This window comes from Oryctolagus cuniculus, chromosome 9 (genome assembly GCF_964237555.1).
Source record: "Oryctolagus cuniculus chromosome 9, mOryCun1.1, whole genome shotgun sequence".
Taxonomy (NCBI): domain Eukaryota; kingdom Metazoa; phylum Chordata; class Mammalia; order Lagomorpha; family Leporidae; genus Oryctolagus; species Oryctolagus cuniculus.
In genome coordinates this window covers 94,423,818-94,447,522 of record NC_091440.1, presented here as the reverse complement: position 1 = coordinate 94,447,522, position 23,705 = coordinate 94,423,818, and the positions used below count along the sequence as shown (strand labels likewise).

At 46.0% G+C, this 23,705-nt stretch overlaps 1 protein-coding gene across 3 annotated transcripts in view; it reads right to left on the bottom strand.

Annotated features, from left to right (window-relative positions):
* Positions 1-2,649: 2,649 nt before the first annotated feature.
* The window catches only part of TNFRSF19 (TNF receptor superfamily member 19), a 105,960-nt gene continuing 84,904 nt past the window's right edge, over positions 2,650-23,705 (bottom strand). For all 3 annotated transcript variants that reach the window (XM_008259905.4, XM_008259906.4, XM_008259904.4), the window contains exons 6-10: positions 19,317-19,481; positions 18,341-18,466; positions 9,293-9,395; positions 7,989-8,394; positions 2,650-5,399 (exon numbers count right to left, since the gene is read on the bottom strand). In XM_008259905.4, coding sequence (XP_008258127.2) covers positions 5,391-5,399; positions 7,989-8,394; positions 9,293-9,395; positions 18,341-18,466; positions 19,317-19,481 — 809 coding nt within the window. In that variant the 3' untranslated portion in view covers positions 2,650-5,390. The remainder of the gene's footprint in view (positions 5,400-7,988; positions 8,395-9,292; positions 9,396-18,340; positions 18,467-19,316; positions 19,482-23,705) is intronic.

The window sequence follows — 23,705 nt, the reverse complement described above, 5'->3', positions numbered from 1 at the left end:
TACAGGCTAATAACAGAAACGTGCCTCAGAAGACCACCCGTGGTTCTAGAAAGAGTGGTTTTGCTGTCAGTGTGCAATGCAAGTCTTCTGGAGAGGCTCACGTGGAAGCAGCCATTAATCACAGTAATTCAAATGCCACTGGCGGTTTATGCAAGGACCGCACCAGCCTGCTCAGTCTCCTGGGTAGAAGCCTCAGGGACCCTCCTCGGGCCGAAATGTAACTAAATCAGTGTTACCGTGAACGCTGACTTGATTCAGCACAATTCTATCTCTATCATCACATACTTGGTCTTAACTGACACGTTTCGACATTATAGAAGATTCTAGACATTCTCAGACCGTCATTTAATGTCACGACGACCAGGTGAGAAATTTAAGCTGTACTCACATCCTTATTGGATTCCAAGTTTGTGTTTTTAAAAATCAGACAATACCTTTTTGAGTTAAAATCAGACCGACAGACATGAACACGATGGCAGATAGCCAACTGCAAAGAGGCTTTAATTATGGTGGCAATCATGAAATGCGAGGGTACATCTGAGCTTGTGAGAAACAGAATTAGAACCTAAGTTTATTTTAGTGCAGAAAGTTTTGAAGTCCATGCATATGTGGGATCTTCAAAGAGTTCATGGAAGGCCCATGTTGGGGTGCAGGGGCCTCCCAGGATCCCACACTGGAGCCCCGTTTTGAGTCCTGGCTGCTCTGCTTCAGATCCAGATCCCTGCTAATGCGCCTGGGAAGATCTGGGTGGCGTTCCAGGCTCCTGGTTCATGCCGGCCCAGCCCTGGCTGTTGCAGCCGGCAGACGGAGGATTTCTCTCTGTCGCTCCCTCTTTCTCTGTCATTCTGCCTTGCAAATAAATAAAAAAATCTTTTTTAAAAGATTTTGAAAATGCATATTAATTAAAAAAAACTATGCCAGGATTCCAAGTGTTGTTTTTTTTTTTCTTTTTGCTCCAAAACAAATTCACCTTTAATTTCACTTTTTCCAGGAACTTCCTGAAGTGCTCTTACATGCTGCTGATATAACTACCACTAAAATGCGTCCGACCTCTTGCGAGAGCCTTATAGGCTTTGAGTTATTCTTTCGCAGGCAGTTGGTTGATGGAGGTGTGGTACCCACAGCTCACCCAGCCCCTGTGGACAGCAGGAAAGTCCACAAGAACTGCGGGGCCTGTGGAAGGGGTGAGAATTCATTGTCCTTGCCTCATGGAATCTGGTGTCGTTTTACACCAGGGATCCGCAGCTAAGAGAGCTCCATGTCCCTTTAAAACCCTCTGTCAAAATCTAATAAGAGCCTTAAAAGTTTTACTGGGGGTTGCTGGGGCAGGGAGGGCAGGAAAGGCAGGGAGAGACTGGAGAGAAGGCAGAGTGGACAAAGAAACTCCCGGTGCTGCTGCTGCTCTCTGAAGTGCCTCCTGTCCTCTCGCTAGTCCGCGCCTCTGCAGGGGTACCGACTGGCCTCCGCAAAGAAGGAACACAAACCTTTCTCTTTAGCTCCAACTCTCTTGGTGTTATAAAACGAAGGGCCAAAAAAAAAAAAAAAAAAAAAAATCAAAGAGATCATGACACAATTTCAATACTAAGCTTTTCGTTCTTTCTTTTCTTTTTTCTTTCTTTCTTTTTTTTTTTTTTAAGATTTATTCATTTGAAAGTTACAGAGAGAGAGAGAGATCTTCCATCCACTGGTTCACTCCCCAGGTGGCCACAATGGCCAGGGCTGGGCCGAAGCCAGGAGCTTTATCCACATCTCTCACGTGGGTGGCAGGAGCCCAAACACTTGGGCTGCTTTTCCTAGGCCATGAGCAGGGAGCTGGATTGGAAGTGGAGCAGCCTGGACTCGAACAGGTGCCCATACAGGATGCCTGTGTCACAGGTGTCAGCTGTCCCTGCAATGCCACAACACCAACCCCACAAAAGCTTTTCAAACTCGGGACATTCTTGAGAAACATGAATGGACTTTCAAACGTTCATGGAAAAAATTGGGATAAATGCTAAATTCGGGGCCGGTGCTGTGGCGTAGTGGGTTAAGCCTCCGCCTGTTGCACCAGCATCCCATATCAGGGGCTGTTCCTCTTCTGATCCAGCTCTCTGCTATGGCCTGGGAAAATAGTAGAAGATGGTCCAAGTCCTTAGGCCCCTGCATGTGTGTGAGGGACTTGGAAGAAGCTCTAGGCTCCTGGCTTTGGGTTGGCCCAACTCCGGCCGTTGCTGCCATTTGGGGAGTGAACCAGCAGACGGAAGACTCTCTCTCTGCCTCTACCTCTCTCTCTGTAACTCTACCTCTCAAATAAATAAATCAATAAGAATCTTTTTTTTTTTAAAGAAAGCTAAATTCATTTTGGTGCAAAAAATTTTGAAATCCATGCATAGTTTTTCCATAATAATTACTTCCATGAACTTTTAAAAAGATCTCTTACTTGCACGGATTTCAAAATGTTTTGCAGCAAGACAAACTTGCATTCCATTTCCCATGGACTTTTTCAAGTGCCCTCATACAGGCAGTTCACTAGGAAGGATTTCAAATCACCTTCCAAAAGCTGAGAGGCCAGAGAGGGTCCAATCTGGAGGAGCATGGTTTGGGGGCCCCGCCCCCCACCATGGACCAAGGCATCCACAAAAGCAATCATCTTCCTGCTGGACATGTAAATAGGAATACCACAGAACAATTTTATTCAAAAATAAAAAAGATATTACAAAACTGTTTGTATAGGAAAATGATAATTTACAAATTTATAAATTCCAGTATGAAAAACAGTGATGATGAAATATGTGATTTAAACTACCTTAAAGCAATGATGGATTTTTTTTTCCTTCCATTTTCTTTCTCTTTTTTTTTTAAATGCACAAACGACAGTGCTTAATCTAGGTCATAGCAACAGTAATACTTTATCTAAAGTAGAAAAATCTACATTTAAAAATATATTCCGTCTATGCAAAATGAGAGAACTTGTGAGTTGGTTGCTGAATTCCTCATCTCATCTCATTAAGGAGCCTCTGCAAGCTGAGAAACCACCAGGGTGGTGCCCACTGAGCCAGGTGTTTATCTGATACAGATTCCCGATGCCAGCACTCGTACTGAGTGCGGTAGGGTACTCCAGCAACCTGAAATGCAAGCTGAGTTTTTTTCAAGTGTGGATAAGGAGTGTAAAGTATGCCATTATTGTCTGTTTCTAGAGTAGGTAGTGGTTACAAAAAAGCCTTCAACTTGATAAAAATAACGCAGGATTTTCCCTATGCAGCATCAGACGCAATCATTTCAACCCCATGCATTTCTCTGCGGATCAAACGTGGTGTTTCAGGATTTGGGGCCAGAGTTTTCTCCAGCAAGCGTTTGGCTGTGAAGGTAATCAGGGCTTTACATATGGAAACTATATTCAGGTTACACAACGGAACACAGCCCTGAGCTGCTTTGATCATCCCTGCGGCATAACAAACCATCAAACAATGCTGCACATGCGTGAGTCCCAGGGAAGTCACCCAGGAGACTGCGTTTTCAGAGACTTCTTGTGGCCAAATCCAAAATACTTAACATGCGTTTCCTAAAGGCAATTCTCATAAGAGTTGATGAGTAGCAAAGTTGAAGAACCACTGGTTGAAGTTTAACAAGGAAAAGAAAAAAAAGTCAACCAATTATGATGGGCACTAGGAACATTACACCTGCGTTACCAGGAGACGCCCTCGTTCCGTGTTTCAGGGGAAGGAACTGAGGTCATGAGCAGCAGCAGACACGGACAGGCTACTACACACACATCAGAGCCTGAACCTATGCACAAAGACAGGGCCACAGGAAGGCCGCTCATGACGGTTCACCAAGGTCTAGCACAGTGAGCCACGGGGTAGGAAGTGAAAAGCTGAAACTCTCCCGGGGGGTGCAGGGGGGGACTGATTTTACGTCCTGTTAACATGTGGGTAAAGGCTGCTGACATGGACAGGACAATTCCCAAACAAGCACGTTAGTGCACTCTGCCACACTGACGTTCAAACGCCCAAATCCATTGTTAGCTGTGAAAGCGACCGAGCTCACACACACAAAACAAACAAACAAAAAAAACCACACACACAAAACAAAATAAAAAACCCCTGCTCAGCTAAGTCCTAAAGATCAAGGGCAAAAGTAAATCAGGCGTTCCCTGCTTCAGGACGGATTACTTTCTTAGCCCTTGAGACAATTCCAGTGCGCGCACCCCGAGGTGGTAGAAGACGGAGCACCTTGGTGGAGGAACTGTGCTTTGATCGCCAAGGTCATCGACTGCAATAGGAGTCTGTGTGCTGACGATCTAGCAGGACTGGGGGAACACTCCAGTGTCCTGCTCTAACGACTGCCCACCTACACACTGTGCTTTTCCTTCTGGGTCTAAAGGAAGGTGCATTCTCACTGAAGGCTCCTTCAGTAGCAGGGCAACCTGAGACGCTGTCATGTACAGAGCCCTTAGTGTGAGATCCGACACAGGTGAAAAGATCATTATGTTTATAGACACCACTTTTCTACAGCAGAAAGTCTGGGTCTTCTAAGCTCAGGCACAGGGACGGAGACAGCAAGCGCTTCCCTATCACCTGATTTTCACACGGGTATGCTAACCTTTGCATGGAAGTCTCCAAGATATGTGTGTGGAGTGGTTTTCAACTCAGGGAAATGGGTCCCCCTTTCTGGGTCACACGCATTACCCCAGGCCCCCTCTGGCTCCCCAGCACCAGCAGGTATTTGTAACTTCAGCAGGGGCTGAGGTTAGAAGCAGAGATTCTGGAAAAAAAAAAAAAAAAACACCTTTCTTCTGATTCCTACTTAGACCAATTACCTTCACCTGCTACGCCCAAGATTCAGGCAGGCAGCGGGAAGTCAGTTCCAACCTGAGCTTATCTGTTGAGCTGATGAAAACGTGATCTTGTCAAGTAGAAACTCACTTTGAACCTATTCTACACACAAGCTAAGGTAATGAATTGGACATGGACTGCTTAGTAGGACAACAGACTATAATGACATTATTTCCAGAGAGAAAATGTCAATGCAAATGTACACTGTGGGTCTTCAGTCTCGGAAAGCCACAGTCACCATCAACCAAGCAGGGATGCGTCCATTTTCTTGCAGGTGCAACAGAGCTCATCTGTCTTTGAAGTCGCCCAGGAGCAGAGACGCTTCTCAGTCAGGAAAGACACAGAGAGTCACGAGTCACAGTTAGCCTCGAGCCTGGCTGTTTTGTTGTGGTTTTTCAGCTGTAGCTGGTCTGGTTCAGAAGCAACTGGTTGAAAGGCTTCAAATGCCATCCGATTGGTTCAGATTTATCTCGTCACCAGAAGCTCATGCATGGTCCAGTCTGAGCAGTCTGAAAGCCCACGTGGAGTGCCCATTGGGTTGCAGACACACGCCTCCACTGCAGACAGGTGCGGCCTTTAAGCTTCCTACAAAGAGCAACAGTGGTAAAGCGTTAACAACACACCTTGCAAGCGGCAGTTGCTAAAGGAGAACTGCAGTGAGTTATGACACATAGATTTGACCACTCTACAAGAATTTAACACCGTTCGGACGTGAGGCTCATGTTCAGAGAGCCAGGTGACTCAAGTCCTCTGAGAATAAAGGTTTTCATACCAAGTCTTAGCCAGCCAACATTTGCAGCGAGGGGCTGAAAGACGAGGAAGCAGCCCGAAGCAGCCGCAATGTGTTCATCCACAGGTCTTGGGCTGCTTTGCGCCCTCATTCAAGCACTTAGGGCTTGTTCCCTCTTCGACAGCGCTCCTCAAGAGAACTGACGTGCAGGGAAGGGCTTTGGGATTCTCTGTTCCCTTCTTTCAGAGAACAAAGACGTTTCATGAATGGTGCTGATCTGTGTCTGCAGCTTAGCCTTTCAACCGAAAGCTTCCACTGAACTATCAGAGACGGGTCAGAAAGCATTAAGAAAAGGATACTGCTTCTCCCGGAGTACTCCCACTCTTCTTGGGGCGAACTCCTCAGCAATCGGGAGCTGTTGCGTTGTCCTCATCCCAGAAGCCCTGCCTCTCCGCAGGAAGGGACGACACACTGGCCACCGCCGTTACCGCAAGTGAGCCCTGACCTCACGCAGCAGCCCTTCATTTTCCTCTAGGTCCAAGGTTACCCAGAAATAAAAGCTTCTAAAGTTCTCTTGAATGACATATTTAAAATTTGTTTAAAGTTTATTTTAACTTTCATTTTATTTGAAAAGTAGAGAGAGAGAGAGAGAACGAGCCATTGGTTCACTTCCCAAATGGCCGGCTAAGCCAAAGCCAGGAGCCAGGAAGCCCATCCAGGTCTCCCACATGGGTGGCAGAGACTCAAGCACTTGAGCCATCAACCACTGCCTGCCAGGTGCACTAGCAGGGAGCTGACTGGAAGTGGAGCAGCCAGGACTCCCACTGGCCCCGATACGGGATGCAGGCATCCCAAGTGGCGGCTTACTCCATCATGCCGTGGCACCTGCCCCTTGAACAACTGTTGATCAGCTGCCATGATAAGAAACACATGAACCCTACACTGGGTGGCTAATTGTCTTTATGTTGCCAATAAGGAAAAAGTGGAGATTTTAACAGACTGGAAAACTAGAACCCAGGTTCACTCCTATCTTTTCTTTCAAGATTTTTTATTTATTTTATTTGAAAGTTAGAATTACAGACAGTGAGACGGAGAGACAGAGAGATAGGTCTTCCCTCCATCGGTTCACTCCCCAAATGGCTGCCACGGCTGGAGCTGCACCAATCCGAAGCCAGGAGCCAGAAGCTTCTTCTGGGTCTCCCATGAAGTGCAGAGGCTCAAGGACTTGGGCCATCTTCTACTGCTTTCCCAGGCCATAGCAGAGAGCCGGATCGGAAGAGGAGCAGCCGGGACTAGAACCGGCACCCATATGGGATGCTGGTGCCGCAGGCAGAGGATTAACCTAGTGTGCCACGGCACCGGCCCCTACTCCTAGCTTTTCTTTTTTTTTTTTAACTTTTTTTTTTTTTTGACAGGAAGAGTGGACAGTGAGAGAGAGAGACAGAGAGAAAGGTCTTCCTTTGCCGTTGGTTCACCCTCCAATGGCTGCCGCGGCCGGCGCGCTGTGGCCGGTGCACCGTGGCCGGTGCACTGCGCTGATCCAATGGCAGGAGCCAGGTGCTTCTCCTGGTCTCCCATGGGGTGCAGGGCCCAAGGACTTGAGCCATCCTCCACTGCACTCCCTGGCCACTACGCTTCTTTCTGGTCCTGCCTGTTGACATCTAAAAACAACATCAAAGCTTTCCTGTAAGTAACAGGCTGGCTTCATCCTCTCAAATATGCCAGAAAACGATGCTCCAAATATCTCAGTTCTGTTCCCTTCTGGGATGATATGTACGGGGAAATACCGATTAAAACTGAGACACACAGACAAACGGAGGCTGTCATTCCTATCGTTTTATCCTGAGCCATACTATCATCAGATTCCAGGTGGCCTTAAACCACCCACGCAACACTGTGTAAAAACGCAGTTTTTTAGAAACAGATGCAGCCTGAGTTAGAAATCACAGCCTCACCCCCAAATAAGGACAGAAGTCCGGCTATGGCTGTAGCTGTCCCTGCTACACCTCCCAGACAGAAACGCGTCCTCCTCCTCAGTTAGGAGCCAGTCCACAATGCAGGGCCACCCCGTCTAAGTGGGAGCACCTGCTGTTTTTCCAGTCATATTAGCAGGGAGTTGACTTGGAAGAGGAGTAGCTGGAACATGGACCAGCATCCATATGGGAGGCCAGCGTTGCAAGCAATGGCTTAACCAGCAGCGCAGGCCCCAGTAGGATTTTCAATGAAGAAATTAAAGAAGCAGCCACCTGTTACAGATTGGCTCTTTTTTTAAAAGACCCTTAGCATTTTATTGTAAAACATTCTCCTTTAACATATAAGAATTAATGAAAAAAGGGAAAACTGCATTAGGTTCCTCCAGGTTTTACGGTGGGAGTCGAGTTCCATCCCTTCCGGTCTACGTAAGCCAGGGCCCTAGGTTATACTGAAACCAGTCCACGCCTTACCTGGAGGGCCGGGGCAGTGGTTGCATTCCCAGTGCGGCTGCTCTCTTGCTCCAGCTGGCTTCCAGCACACAGTGCATCCTGAGCTGCTGCTGGCTCTGCCCGCGCGCTCCTGTATTTGGGGGAGTCCGTGTTTTCTGTAGAGTTTTCAGAATGACTTTCAGTGGGAGCTGCTCCGCCCACCAAATCCTGACCACTGTCTGGATCCAAAGATGTTGCGCTTTCGTTTTCTGGATTGAGGGAATGAAGATCCTCTCCAGCGAGTTCAGAGTAAGAGTCACAGAAGGAGATGCTGTCACCACCAGTGGCATCCTGCATCAGAGGCCAGGCGTCCGAGAACTCGCCACAGACGGACCGCGAAGGGGACCCGAAGAAGGCTGCCATGGTATCCCCAGCTGCCCCTGCGCTCCTGAACACAGAATTCAGAGGTCTTTATGTACTGTCTGGTGACAGAAAACGGCCACAATGCAGCATCTTAGCTAGAACTAACTTTTTTTTTTTTTTTTGGATGAAAGGGCAATTTATTTTCCATTAAAATTCTAGTGCTTCCTATTATAAACCTGCCTCAGTAAATCAAATTATCCCATTTGCTTTTACATTCATTTCTAATTAAAACAGACTGATCCAATGTCCCAAACACAAAGTTTCCAAGGTGTTGACTGAGCTTCCATAAATACCATTCTAAAATCCTATGACAGTTGGTCCTGAGTACATGACATATTATACATGATGATGAAAGTGTCAAAAATCATGAAAATACAATTAATGGGGAGTAGAATACAAAGAATGCTGCACTGAGTATTAGCAATATTGAGAGACCTACCCACTAACTCTTGCAAAAGAATTGACATCTCCAGTGTCCAGAGGCCACTAATGCTATTTAGAAAATGATGTTCTGGAGTGGAATTTTGGCTTAGCAGTTAAGATAACTGTATCCCAGACTGCAGTCTCTGGGTGTGAGGCCCAACTCCAGCTCCTGACTCCAGCTTCCTGCTGATGGAGCCCCTGGGAAGCAAAAGGGATGACTCAAAGAACTGAGTTCCTGCCACTCACGTGGGGATCCTGATTGAATTCCCAGCTCCTGCCTTCAGCCCAGCCCAATCCTGGCTGTTGCAGGCATTTGGAGGTGTTAGCCAGTGGGTGGGAGCTCTCTCTGTCTCTATGCCTCTCAAATAAATAACAATTTAAAAATTTTTTTGAAAAATTAAAAAAAAAGTGATGTCCCCATAGTTTCATTTGAAAGCCAGTTGATCAGTAGAACATAGAACAGGAGACCAGGAAACTGCTGATTAAAAGCACACGGTTACCTCTCCTGTAGGGTGGCTGCAGAATGCGCCCCACAAGCTAGAGCTGCCCGGTTGGCACCGCAAGCCTCGTCGCAGCACAGGGACGGGATCAGGTGAAGAGGCCCTGGGGAAGCCAGCAGAGCGTGAGGCACAGGCTTTTCTCGTTCTCTCACACACCATTCAACACACCTTTCTCGGAGATTCGGCTATTCCCCTTGGCGTGACTTTGGGGGCCATGGGCACTGGGGTTCTCTCTTCTCTTCAGTGAACCACTTACATTAGGTCCCTAGAGCATGAAACTCACAGATGTGGGTGTGGAGGGGGGCTGCCGGGGACTGAGGGAGGGAGTTGGTGCTTCATCGGGGCAGGAGTCTGGGGAGACGCAGAGTTCAGGGGCGGAAGGTGGTGACGGCTGCGCAGCCACGTGAATGTTCTTGATGCCACTCCACTGTGCATGTGAAAGCGGTTGCGGTGGCAGATGGAATGTTGCGTGCATTCTCCCACAATGAGAAAGCGAAGCACGCGTGATGAGGCTCTGGTGCACCTGAGGACAGGGGGCTGGTGGGGCTTTTCTGTTGAGCAGCCTAGGAATGGACCAGGACGTAAAAACATGCACTCCTTAACTCAGTACACACACACACACGTACATGATCTTTTTCATTGCTAGGAATGTCATTTAAGGCATAAGTCGATGTGTACGCACAGCTTTATGAATCATTACGCTCACTGAAGCCACATATCATTTTGATTTCAAAGATAATGCAAGCTTATCAAAGCGAAAAATTTTTTAAAAATGAAGAGAGAGATAAGAAATGAATTTAAAAAATGTATCTTTCTCAATTCTACAGACTGGAAACAAACACTTTCAACACTCTGGTGAACAGCCTTCAAGACTTCTGGCTCTCTATGTACATGTGCACAAACTTCTGACTTTACAAAACCATAAACACATTAAAGCACATACACACATACAAAACACACATACAGACACAGAATAAAGGCCTTACGGCCTTAGGGGCATTACACATGTCCATATATGTATGTATGTTGGTGTATGTACTCAAACTTTCCACACGGAATGGCTTTTATAAACAGGGAAAAACATATTATGAAACTAATATCTCCCTTTTAACAAATGAATGTCAGGGGCCGGTGTGTGGCCTAGTGGTGGTGTCTGTGTTCTGTTCCCAGCTCTGGCTCCCGAGTCCAGCTTCCTGCCAATGCCATGGATGGAACAGCGGATGGCTCACGTCACTGGTTCCCCGCCACCCACACTGGAGACCCGGACTGCATCATCTCTGGTTTTCAGTGTCAGCTCCCCTGGTTGTTGTAGGTATCTGCAGGAGTGACAGGTGGGAGCTGTCACTCTCTTCACAGCTGTCTCTCAAATAAATAGAAAAATATTCTAAAAAGCATGTTAACTATGGAGGAGCAGTTGCAAGCCAGTGTTAAGCAGAAAGGCCATTCAGCATGCCTGCATGTAGATGTCTCTCAGATCCAGGCCTCTGTCTTGTGCCACCTGAACACACATGGGTATGACCTTGGGGGTCTTGCCTGGATCCACTGCCAAGTGACTTGGCAGTGTGTGCGTCCTGCTCACTCTGGAGGTTTCAGAATCGTCAAAAAGCAAAAGGCACTGTTGCTCCTCATAGAAATGGCTGCTTCCAGAGAAAGCGCAGGATGAGCCAGGACTTCCTTTTGTGCCAGAAAGTAAGAAAGCACCAAAAGAATAACGGGGCAGCAGAACGAAATGGCACATGAGCCAGCCTGAAGGGAGTTCCACTGGTCAAATGGAGGAGAAACTGAGAATCACAATCAATAATGATACCAAAGGATTGTAACCCATTGAGTAAAAATCGCAAGTCTGAACTAATTAAAGCAAGGAAATAAATGGATAAGAAGGGACATTTCCTCATTACTATAGAAGCCAAATAATAAAGTCGGAATGATGGTGGAACTAGAAACATCATTGTTAACCAACGTGAATGATTTAGGAATTTAGATAATGAGTGATTTAGGAAAGAATCGTCAGAGGATGCTAAACTACTCAGCGATAGTTTGGGGAGCAGCAGGATATTTGCATGCTTTCAAAATATCTCCCCACAAGATAATTATCAATTACAAAGAGGAAGAAAACTAATTTTATTGTGGAGAAACCTGGAGGACATCACCTTGGCTAAGTGGCCAAGCTTAACCGGATGGGGCATGGGACAGACATCTGTGCCTCCCAATGCTAGGCACCAGGAAGAACGCAGCAGCCCCTCTGCTGTGTTCCTGAATCTAACCCAGAGGCAGCATGGGACAAACTCAAACTAAGGGCCAGCCCACAAACCTACTGGCTTGTAGACTTCAATGATATCAACGCCATGACACACAAAGAAAGAAGAAGAAACCACCCTAGATTAGAAGAAGCCAAAGATACTTGGCAGCCAACTGTAACAGTGGCATCGGGGTTTCCTTTGCTATGAATGACGTTGCTGGACAATAGGAGCATATAGACGTGCTCTGTAAACTAGAACATGTCGTTGAATTACTGTTCATTTCCTGACCTCTACTCATCGTGCTGTGGTTACATCACAGAACGTCCTTTTTAAAGATTTATTTATTTGAAAGTCAGAGTTACACAGAGAGAGGAGAGGCAGAGAGAGAGAGAGAGAGAGAGGTCTTCCATCTGATGGTTCACTCCCCAATTGGCCACAATGGCAGGAGCTGTGCCGATCCAAAGCCAGGAGCCAGGAGCTTCCTCCGGGTCTCTCATGTGGGTGCAGAGACCCAAACACTTGGGTCATCTTCTACTGCTTTCCCAGGCCATAGTAGAGAGCTGGATGGGAAGTGGAGCAGCAGGGTCTTGAACCGGCACCCATATGGGATGCCAGTGCTTCAAGCCAGGGTGTTAACACGCTGCACCACAGCCCTGGCCCCTGAATGTTCTTATTCTTAGGAAACAAACACCGAAGTATTTTTTTAAAGAAGATTTATTTATTTATTTTTAAAGTCAGAGTTACAGAGGGAGACATAAACACACACACACACACACACACACACACAGAGAGAGAGAGAGAGAGGGAGATTTCCTATCTGCTGGCTTACTACCTAGATGGCTACAATGGCCAACACTGGGCCAGGATCAAGCCAGGGGTCAGAAGCTTCACCTAGGTCTCCCATGTGGGTAGCAGTGGCCCAGGCATTTGGACCATCCTCTGCTGCTTTTCTCACGCCACTAGCAGGGAGCTAGATCAGAAGTGGAGCAGCTGAGACACTAACCAGTGCCCACGTAGGATGCTGGCATCACAGGCAATGGAATTTTTTTAAAAAATATTTATCTGAAAGGCAGAGTTAGAGAGGGGGGAGGGGAGGGAGGGGAAGAGAGAGAGAGAGAGAGAGAGAGAGGTGTCTTCCATCTGCTGATTCACTCCTAAATGGCCACAATGGCTGAGGCTGGGCCAGTTCGAATCCAGGAGCCAGGAGCTTCTTCCAGGTGTCTTATGTAGGTTCGGGGTTCAAGCACTTGGGCCATCTTCTGCTAGCTTTCCCACGAACATTAGCAGGGAGCAGGATTGGAAGTGGAGCAGCTGGGACTTGAACTATCGCCCATATGGGATACCAGCATTGCAGGCAGTGGCTTAACCCGCTATACCACAACACCAGCCCCAGTGCAGCAGCTTTTACCTGCTATGCCACAATGCCAACCCCTCACTGAAGTATTAAGGGGTAAAATGCACACCACATCTACTACTGACTGTTAAATGACAAATGAGAAAAATGTGTGTGATGTGTGGTGTCAGAATGAGAGAGAGAGAGAGAGAGAGAGAGAGAGAGAGAGAGAATAAAGCAAATGTGGAAAAGAGATAAAGCATTTAAGGGAAAGGATATGTGAGACTTCTCTGTCCTACTCTTCCCATTTCCCTGAAAGTCTGAAATAATGTCAAAATAGAAATTTGAAAGAAAAGTAAGGCACTGCTGTTTAGAAGGGAGTGTGCGAGATGATGAGCTCATGGAAGCTGGACATCACATGGGACTTTCTACCCTGAGTGTCCTGTTGGGAGGATGAACAACAAGGCCACTCAATGTTTAATTGTTCTTCTCTGATGGAAGAAGAGTTTGAAGAAAGCTGAGTGTTCCTACATCTAAAGTGATAGCTCACCTCTGAAGAAATTATCCCTGCTAATTCTGCTTGTAGTAACGGTGTCCGTGGGAGAGTATCCAGGAAAACACAATTCATGAGGGAGGTTGAGGATCATTCAGTTACTGTCAATAGCTGTCCAAGAATGTATTTTCTGTGTTGGCAAAGACAAACCTAGACCCACACACACCATGAAAAATCTTACATTTTATTCTTAATCTACTCTTTAGATGGAAGATAGTAACGAATAGTAGTTATTCATTTGTACAACATGAGATTGAAAGAATGGGGACTAGCATTGTGGCCCAGCTGGTTAAGCCACCATCTGCAGTGCTGGCGTCCCATATGGGCACCAGTTTGAGTCCCGGCTGCTCCACTTCTGACCCAGCTTCCTGCTAATGTGCCTGGGAGAGCAGAGCAGCAGAAGATGGCCCAAGTCCTTGGGCCCCTACACCCACGTGGGTGACCCAGAAGAAGCTCCTGGCTCCTGACTTGAGCCTGGCCCAGCCAGGATGGTTGTGGCATGTGGGGTAATAAACCAGCAGATGGAAGAACTCTCTCTGCAACTCTGCCTTTCAAATAATAAATAAATCTTTAAAAAAAGAGAGATTGGAAGAATGATCATAAGATTACTCAAAAATATAAAGAAGCAATACATGAGTTAAAGAAACCCATACATGATATGGATGAAAAATTTTGCCAGGAGATGGAGACATTGAAGAGAAATCAAGCTGAAATATTAGAAATGAAGAATTCAATATGCCAAATAAAAGATATAGTGGAAGGTTCAACAACAGACTTGGTGAGGCAGAACAAAGAATATTTGAGTTGTAAGACAAATCTTCAGAAATAGACAAAAAAGAAACAAGAAGAAAAAATTAGAAAAACTGAGAAAGTGTTTGAAATTTATGGGATACTATCAAACAACCTAACAAATGTGTCTTAGGAGTTCCTGAAGGTATGGAAAGAGATGAATTAGAAGACCTATTCAGTAAAATAATAGCAGAAAACTTTGCTAATCTGGGGAAAGATAGGGACATTCAAGTACAAGAAGCACATAGAACTCCTGATATGCATGATCAGAAAAAACGTTAAACAAGACACACTGTAGTCAAACGTTCAACAGTAAAACATAAAGAAAAGATTCTAAAATGTGCACCAGATTAACTTTAGAGGATCCCCAATTAGACTGACAGCTGATTTCTCATAAGAAACCCTACAGGCTAGGAGAGATGCAGTCCAAGTCCTAAAAAAGCTGTCAACCCAGAATACTGCACCCAGCAAAGCTCTCATTTATAAATGAAGGTGAAATAGAGATCTTCCAAAACAAACAGAAATTGAAAGAATCTGTCACCACTTGTCCAGTCTTACAAATGATACTTAAGGATGTGCTACACATAGAAACAGAGAAAGATAGTCATCACTATGAAAGAATGTTAATAAAGAAAATCTCCTCGTAACACTACAAAGGAAATCCAAAACAAACAATAGGAATATTTATGGAAAATGGCAGGGCCAAGTCATTACTTATCAATAATAATCTTGAATGTAAATATCCTAAATTCTCCAATTAAAACATGCAGGTTGGCTAAATGGATTAAAAAGAAAATCCATGTATTTGCAGTCTACAAGAAACACCTCACCAACAAAGATACCCAGAATGAAAGTGAAAGGATGGAAAAAGATAATCCATGCTAAGAAAAAGCAAAAAAGACAGGAGTAGCCATCCCAATATTAGACAAAATAGACTTTAACACAAAAACTGTTAAAAGGGACAAGGAAGGGAACTATGTAATGATTAAGGGATCAATTCAAGAGGAATTTGTGACTAGAGTCAATGTACATGCATCCAATATGAGGGCACCTGGCTATTTAAAACAAATGTTAATGTATCTAAAGGGAGACATAGGAGCCAATACAATAATAATGGGGAATTTCAACACTCCACTTTTATCAATAGACAAACCAACTAGACAAAAATCAACAAAGAAACAACAGAGCTAACCTACACTATGGACCAAATGGACCTAATTGATATCTACAGAATCTTTCATCCCATGGCCGGCGCGGTGGCTCACCTGGCTAATCCTCCGCCTTGCGGCGCCGGCACACCGGGTTCTAGTCCCGGTTGGGCGCCGGATTCTGTCCTGGTTGCTCCTCTTCCAGTCCAGCTCTCTGCTGTGACCCAGAAAGGCAGTAGAGGATGGCCCAAGTTATTGGGCCCTCTACCCGCATGGGAGACCAGGAGGAAGCACCTGAATCCTGGCTTCAGATGGGCACAGCGCGCTGGCTGGAGCGCACCAGCCGCAGTGTCCATTTGGGGGGTGAACCAACGGAAAAGGAAGACCTTTCTCTCTCTCTCTCTCTCTCTCTCTCTCACTGTCTAACTCTGCCTGTCCAAAAAAAAAAAGAATCTCTCATCCCTCAGCTGCAGAATATACGAACATTCTCTAGGATAGACCGTATGCTAGGCCATAAAGCAAGTCTCAATAAATTCAAAAAAATTGAAGTCATACCATGTATCTTTTCTGACCACAATGGGATGACCTGGAAATTAACAACTTAAGAAACTCCAGAAAATATTCAAACACATGGGAGAGTGAACAAATGCTCCTGAATGAACAGTGGGTCATAGAAGAAATCAAAAGGGAAATTAAAAAAAATCCTAGAAATGAATGAAGATAATAACATGACATATCAAAACTTATGAGATACAGCAAAAGCAGTGTTACAAAGGAAAGTTTAGGGGCTGGCGCTATGGAATAGCCAGTAGTGCCTGCATCCCATATGGGTACTGTTTTCGGCCTTGGTTCCTCCACTTCCTATCCAGCTCCCTGCTAATGTGTCTGGGAAAGCAATGGAAGACACCCAAGTCCTTGGGCCCCTGCACCCACATAGGGAGTCCTGGAAGAAGATCCTGGATCCTGGCTTCAGCCTGGCCTAGCCCTGGCCCTTGTGGTCATTTGGGAAGTGAATTAGCAGATGGAAGAACTCTCTATCTCTGCCTCTGCCTCTCTTTCTCTGTAACTCTTACTTTCAAATAAATAAATAAATCTTAAACAAAATCAGAGACAAATATAATATGCTTTCTCTGATATGTGGCAGTTAATATAGCATACAAAAAATGTATAGGAATGAAATGGACATCTTGCAATATATTTGTTGTTTTTAGCCCCTGTTTATACACCTGTGGAATTGTGCTGTTCCTACTTTTTACTTGTTGAGTCTTATGGTTAGTGGTGAAATAAGCCGGTGATGATAGAGTGGATTGAAAGTATGTCTTGGCTGGCGCCACGGTTCACTAGGCTAATTCTCTGCCTGTGGCGCCAGCACCCCGGGTTCTAGTCCCGGTTGGGGCGCCGGATTCTGTCCGGGTTGCCCCTCTTCCAGGCCAGCTCTCTGCTGTGGCCCGGGAATGCAGTGGAGGATGGCCCAAGTGCTTGGGCCCTGCACCTGCATGGGAGACCAGAAGGAAACACCTGGCTCCTGGCTTTGGATCAGTGCAGCGCGCCGGCCGTAGCAGCCATTTGGGGGGTGAACCAACTGAAAAGGAAGACCTTTCTCTCTGTCTCTCTGTGTCTGTAACTCTACCTGTCAAGATAAAAATAAAATAAAAAAAATAAAATCATATAAAAAAAGAAAGTGTGTCTTGGGGCCAGCGCTGTGGCATAGCAGATAAAGCTGATGCCTGCAGTGCCGGCATCCCACATGGGTGCCAGTTCAAGTCCTGACTGCTCCACTTCCAATTCAGCTCTCAGCTATGGCCTGGGAAAGTAATGGAGGATGGTCCAAATCCTTGGGCCCCTGCACCAGTGTGGGAGACCCTGAAGAAGCTCCTGGTTCCTGGCTTCAGATGGGCACAGCTCCAGCTGTTGCAGCCAATTGGGGAGTGAACCAGGGGATGGAAGACCTCTCTCTCTCTCTCTCTCTCTCTCTCTCTGCCTCTCCTCTCTGTAACTCTGACTTTCAAATAAATAAAGTCTTAAAAAAAAAAAGAAGAAAGCATGTCTTTTCAAAAATTAAAGAAAATAAGAAAAGAAGTAAGGTGGGGGATTGAAGCAGGGGGATGATGAATAAGGGGAGTATGGTTATCTTCTTAGAACTGTACCTAGGAAATACATGAAATCTGTTCTATTTATATTAATAAAAACATTAAAAAAATTTTAAAAATTAACTGGAAAAAGAATGCTACATCCTGCATGCCTTGAAAAGGAAGATTAGACATTTGCAAATGCAGAAGTCAACCTAACTGGGGTAAGTTTAACTACACAAAGACCGGTCAATGCAGACTGGATGGTGCTACTGGGAAATGCAGAGAAACAGGAGAGGGCGGCAGGGCAGACTGCTATGGAGGGTTGCTGCCCACACAAGGTTTCAGAGGCGGTGAGGCCGTGCGGTGGGGACAGGAGCGGGATATGTGCTCAGGAGTCTAAATGTCTAAGTGGCCAAGAAGGTTTGTCCGGGTTACAGGTCAACTTCCATTGAACTTGCTGTCTAATGTGTCATTTCTGTCAATCATCTAAGAGGCAATTATGGCTTGTGGGAAACTGTTATGGCCCTCCTTCCTCCCTCTTCCTTAAGAGATCAAAAAAGATGTTAAAATAAGCACATTAATGCTCACTTTGACCTGAACAGACAACAAAGGACACCAACTCCTCTTCCACGACAGGTTAACATGATTTCACACCAAATTGACTCAAAACAAGAAAGGCAAGCTTGCCTAAAAAGTAGCTGGAAAATTCTAGAACTTTAATGAATGCTTATTTTCTTCTTAGCACTGAAAACACAAAACACCCACACCAACAGGGGATCATTTAACAGGATTAGCTCTTACTAGAAAACCACGTGCAGCAACCTTGCTGGGAGATGAATCTGAACATATTTTTACGGCTTTAATCTCTGCATTCTTCCGGTTTGTCTGCAAGATCCTGTGTGGCTGAACTTACCGTAAGGCTGGGCGGAGCCCCGGTGGCACTGACAGCAGGCTCTGTGAGCACACGGGCTGAGCCGAGGTCTGTCAAAACAGGACAGCTCAGAGCCGTTATACTGCACGTCTTGGGACCTCAGAGACCCTAGGCAAGGAGGGGAGATTTCGGTCAGTGAACCCAGTGTTCTCCATCAGAGAGCCCCGTTCATATCATAACGGAAAACAGCACCATTCTAGCTTTTTTAGAGAAAACATAGCTATCATTGCATGTTCTGATTCAGTTGCTTCATGACTTAGCATGGGGTTACACCCCAATAAACTTACCATAAGCTGAAAATATCCCAGTCAAAAACGCACTGGATATACCTAACGTGCTGCACACCGCAGCTTAGCCTTGCCTACTTTCCGTGTGCTCAGGAAATGCCCATTGGCCTACAGATGGGAAAAATCTTGCAGCACAAGCCTATCTTATACTAGAGTGTGGAGTGTCTCATGTGGTTTATTGAATACTGAACTGAAGGGGAAAAGCAGAAGGGCTGGAGGGGTACATTTTTGTACCATCTTAAGGGAAAAAAACTGTCAGACCATCTTACATTGGCGGGCTGCCTGTATTTCTTACATGGAGGCAAAACTATGAAATAATTTGTTAAGAAAGTTCAAAATGCAGGATGCTTAGGTTGCCAGAACCCAAAATACTTTTTGTTTTGCCTAGTGGCACGGGACATCACGGCCTTGTCAGTGTCCTTAAAGACAGCTGCCTTTCCCAGTGTAGTCTACAAGGGTTTTCATGCGCCCTTCACTCCCCCCACCCCCGCCCCAGAAACCTCTTATTTAAGGAATACAAACTTCATGCATTTCATAAATACAACTGCAGGAACAGAGCAGTTCTTGAGCAGCTCCTCGATGCTTGTCATTGCCAAGTGTCTCGTCGCATGACAATGATAATAAACACACTGCACCGGAACGCGAGGGAAGATCAGGAGCTGGAGACTTACAGCTGGGTTTTTTCTCCATGAACTGTCTCTTGCAATAGATGACACAGAGGATGAGGAGTGCCAGGAGCACGGTGGCCAGGGCGCTGCAGATGACCGCAGCCAGGGCCGTGTCCCGAGGACTGGAGGCCGTGGATGCGATCTTCACCAGGTTGACCTTGCTGGTACCTGCAAATACACAGATGGGGTCAGCGAGCTCTCTGACCAGCCCAGGAGATGCGACACTCACCAAGAAGCAAGAAAACCAGAAAGTTACAAACATGGCCCAAGCACCCTTTGTCTTAGATTTGTTTAATGCTGCAACTGTACCTTGCACCTCAAAATATGTCAGATGTGCCTCTATGATCTCAACACACACTGGATACCCAGCCTTCAACACATTGTGTTGTAGAAATTTGCCCTTATGTCCACTAGAAGAGAAAGCTGGCAGCCTGCCATTTTTAACAGTTTTTTTTTTTTTTAAATATTTATTCATTTATTTGAAAGGTGAAGTTACAGAGAGAGAGAGAGAGAGAGAGAGAGAGAGAGATCTTCCATCTGCTGGTTCACTCCCCAAACGGCCACAACAGCCAAGGGCTGGGCCAGGCTGAAGCCAGGAGCCAGGAGTTTCTTCTGGGTCTCCCACATGGGTGCAAGGGCCCAAGGTCTTGGGCCATCTTCTGCTGCATTCCCAGGTGCATTAGCAGGGAGCTGAATTGGAAGTGGAGCAGCCGGGACACAAACCAGCGCCCATATGGGAGGCTGATGGAGCAAGTGGCGGCTTAACCCACTATGTCACAACCCTAGACCCAGGAGCTTGACATTTTTATCTCTGTATCCCCAGGACGTCAGCAACATGTTTGGGAAAAGGTAACTCCCTCTCCATCCTCTGAAGGTTTGCTGAAATGAGCTGGCAGCAGACAGATTAACAGGAGCAAAAGGCACACGGATTTAGTTACATGCATGGGGTCATCGCAATAACCCTGTGAGGTTCAGATGCTCACGTCCCCTTCCTCCTAGGGGAGGGGGAGAATGAGGATGTGGACTGTTTTTAAGAGGATGCACATGAATTCTGGGGGCAGGAGGGGACCTGGAGACCAGCCACTGGTCTGTAAGTGATTCTCTTTGGGAACTGAATAGGATCAAAGAGCAGAAAACAGCTCGTGATGAAGTGTGTCTGGACGTGGTGCCGCTCCTCGGTCTCGCTGCTTGGTGTGTGTGAGTTTGTTCTTCTCAGGGAGGGGATCCAAGGCCCCGTTTGGCAGATCTGGTCTTCCAGCATCTGTTGGTCTCCAAATGTTTTTAACTTAAATAAGCAGCACAGCAGGGCGCCACATTTTGGTGTGATATCCCCTGGACTCCTTCAGTAGTCTTACTGAAATATTCCTTAAGTAATTGGAATTCGACCATATTTTTAAGCAGACCGAGCTAAACTGTGGTCCCCAGTTTCTGAGGCAGCAAACAGTTTGAACATCTTAGCTGTTAAATTACTCAAAACACGTAAGTTTAGGACTAATGTTAGCGTCATGCTATGGAGACAGGCACAGTCCTGTGCTATGCAAGTCAGGGACAAGATGGCCTTTTAGAGGGCAGTGCTGTTTCCTGGTTCATGGTGCGTTCTGGAACCTGATGGCCTGGGTCATCCTCTGCACGCGCGACTTTGGGCCAGTGACTGATCTCTGTGAGTCTCAAGGCCACATCTGTTCAGAGGGAGGTAATGTCAGCACCTGCTTTATCTGGTGGTTCACAGGGTTACATGTGTTCCCATGGAAAGCACTTAGGACAGGCTCAAGTGTACCTAGCGCTATAAGCTACATGTGATGATGATAGTCTAATTAGTGATGTGGTTACCCTTAAGGTGCCAGCATGAAAAAACTCCTTTAAATTAGAAATTCATATTCAATTGAGTTACAGCATATCCTATTAATCAAGCCCAAATGAATCTGAGAGAGCAATGAAGGGGCAGGGACAGTCAGGGTGCAGCAGGTTAAGCCACCATCCCCTGTTGGAATGCCGGCTTGATCCCACCTGCTATGCTTCCGATCCAGCTCCTTGCTAATATGCCTGAGAAGAAGATGATGGCCTGAGTTCTTGGGTCCCCGCCACCCACATGGGTGACCAGGATGAAGTTCCTGGGTCCTGGGTCGCCCAGACCTGGCTGCTACAGCCATTTGCACAGTGAAAATTTCTATGTCTCTCTCTCCCTCTGCTGCTCTACTTAAATATATCTTTAACACAGAAGATCAGTTGCAATGTCCCTCCGTGAGTGAGCTGTGGGGACCCTCTGTGGCTCTTTTACTGTGGCAAATTCCCCACTGGCAATGCCCTGAAGGGCATTGTGTGCCTCACACGTGTTCTAAGTCATCTGGAAACTACACTAAAATTAATCTATTTTACTTGGCCCAACATATCTTAAAACGGCTACATTTCCATGTGTATTCAATATAAAATTATTAATGGCCTGGTTTACATTCTCTGGTGCTAAAATTTCAAAATCTGTGATTTTACACAGACATCCCATGTCATTTTGGACTAGCCAAACTGCAAGTGCTCAGGAGCCACGTGTGGCTAATGGCTACTACACAGGACTTTGTCATTATAAACACCAAAGGTTCATATCTGTATTGTGCATCGGTGATTTCTCCCTCACCCCTATCTATCCAACCCTACCCCCAGAACAACTGTCTACTGAATGAACCTGGAGGCCGGCACCAGAGAGAAACATCTGGGTGAGTATTACCACATATTCAAGTAGGACAGCAGGAACGGTCATTCTGGAATGTGAGTTTTGGTATTTTTTGTCTCAATGGTTCTGAGCCACACAGAAAATAGGTTGCTACTGCCACCTGCAAAGGCGCACGAACTGTATGTCCTGGGCGTGGACGCAGAGGGATCATAAATGACCACACGTTTCACAGGACATTTATTTGTAAACATGTTTAGTATTCATACAACGCATTTTGTCACTGACAGCTACAGTAACTAAACAGCACACACTAACGCTCACCAGATCACCAGCTCAACAACTTACACCCGTGACCTGATAGAGATTAAATTAAATCTGAAACAGCCTCTGTTAGAGGACAGACTCACAAAAGGATGTAGGAACTCAGGCACAGCTGTACAGACACTGACAAATCAATAGCTGAATGGGGATTTAGGTCCCATGCAAGTTAAAATAGCAGGCCACACGGAAGGGGAAGTGACTTGGAAATGCAAGCTTTATCTACTTGGATCAAAGGCTGGCGCTGTGGGAAAGGCCATCTCATTTACATCGGTGAGAAAGGTCCACTTGAGGGCCAGAATAGTTTCTTTTGCTTCTACTCTCTGTCAAGTAACCTCATCCTACTCAGGGTAGGCCTCTGCAACAGCTCTCATTAAATGAGGAACAATACGTGGTTGGAGTTGAAGATCCCCAGGTTCTTAACTATGTCTTAGCTATTCAGTGAGCTCATCGATTGATTCCACAATGGATCTTCAGGAATACCCTCGAAGGAACATGGATTTCAGGGGAAAGCAGTATCGTGATGACACTCCCTCAAGTTCTTATTGCTTAAAATCTGCCTAAAATGCGTGAGTGAACTCACTTGGCTTTATATAAAAGGAACCTTATCTGACTTAAAAGAGGGTTAAATGTGCCCAAAGTGAGGAATTTATTTTGAATTTGGTAGCTTGTAACTCAGGAGTGAAAACAACTCCTGGAGTCAAACACAGAAGTCCTGTTAGTGCCCCTCTCTCCATGGTAGGGCACTAATATAATTTCAGTGATGTCTAGTTGCAATGATCGCATCAGCTTTAAAGGAAAATATACCCAATTTGCTGCTTCTCTATGCATTTCCCCAGGCAGTGGTATCCAAAGACAAACAAGAAAACACACAAGTTTCCTCTCTCAACTTTGATGACTGTAGAAAAAATAGCATCTTGTTAACCCTCTCATTGAGTGCTCATGGGAAGCAGGAATCTGGAACCATATATATATATTTTAATCTGAGAGAGAGAGTGCGAGAGAGTGAGAGAGGGAGTAAGCAAGTGAGCTTGTTTCCATTTGCTGGTTCACTCCCCAGATGATCACAATGGTCATGGCTGGGCCAGAGCTGAAGTTGGGAGCTGGGAACTCAACTCAGACCTCCCACATGGGTAGTGGAAACGCCAATCAAGTACTTGAGCCATCACCGCTGCCTCCCAGGGTCTGCCACTAGCAGGAAGCTGAAGTCAGGGGCTGGAGCTGGCAAACTCGTGCACTCTGCTGTGGCATGTTGGGCGTCTTAACTGCTCGATCCTTGTACAAGCTTATGACAACACTTACAGCAAATAAGCTTTGTAAATAGGAGATCAGTGCATAATTTTTAGCTTTAATTGTCACGTGCAGCAATGCAGACTTACATAGGGAAGTTAGGGGACAGTGAGCTCAGT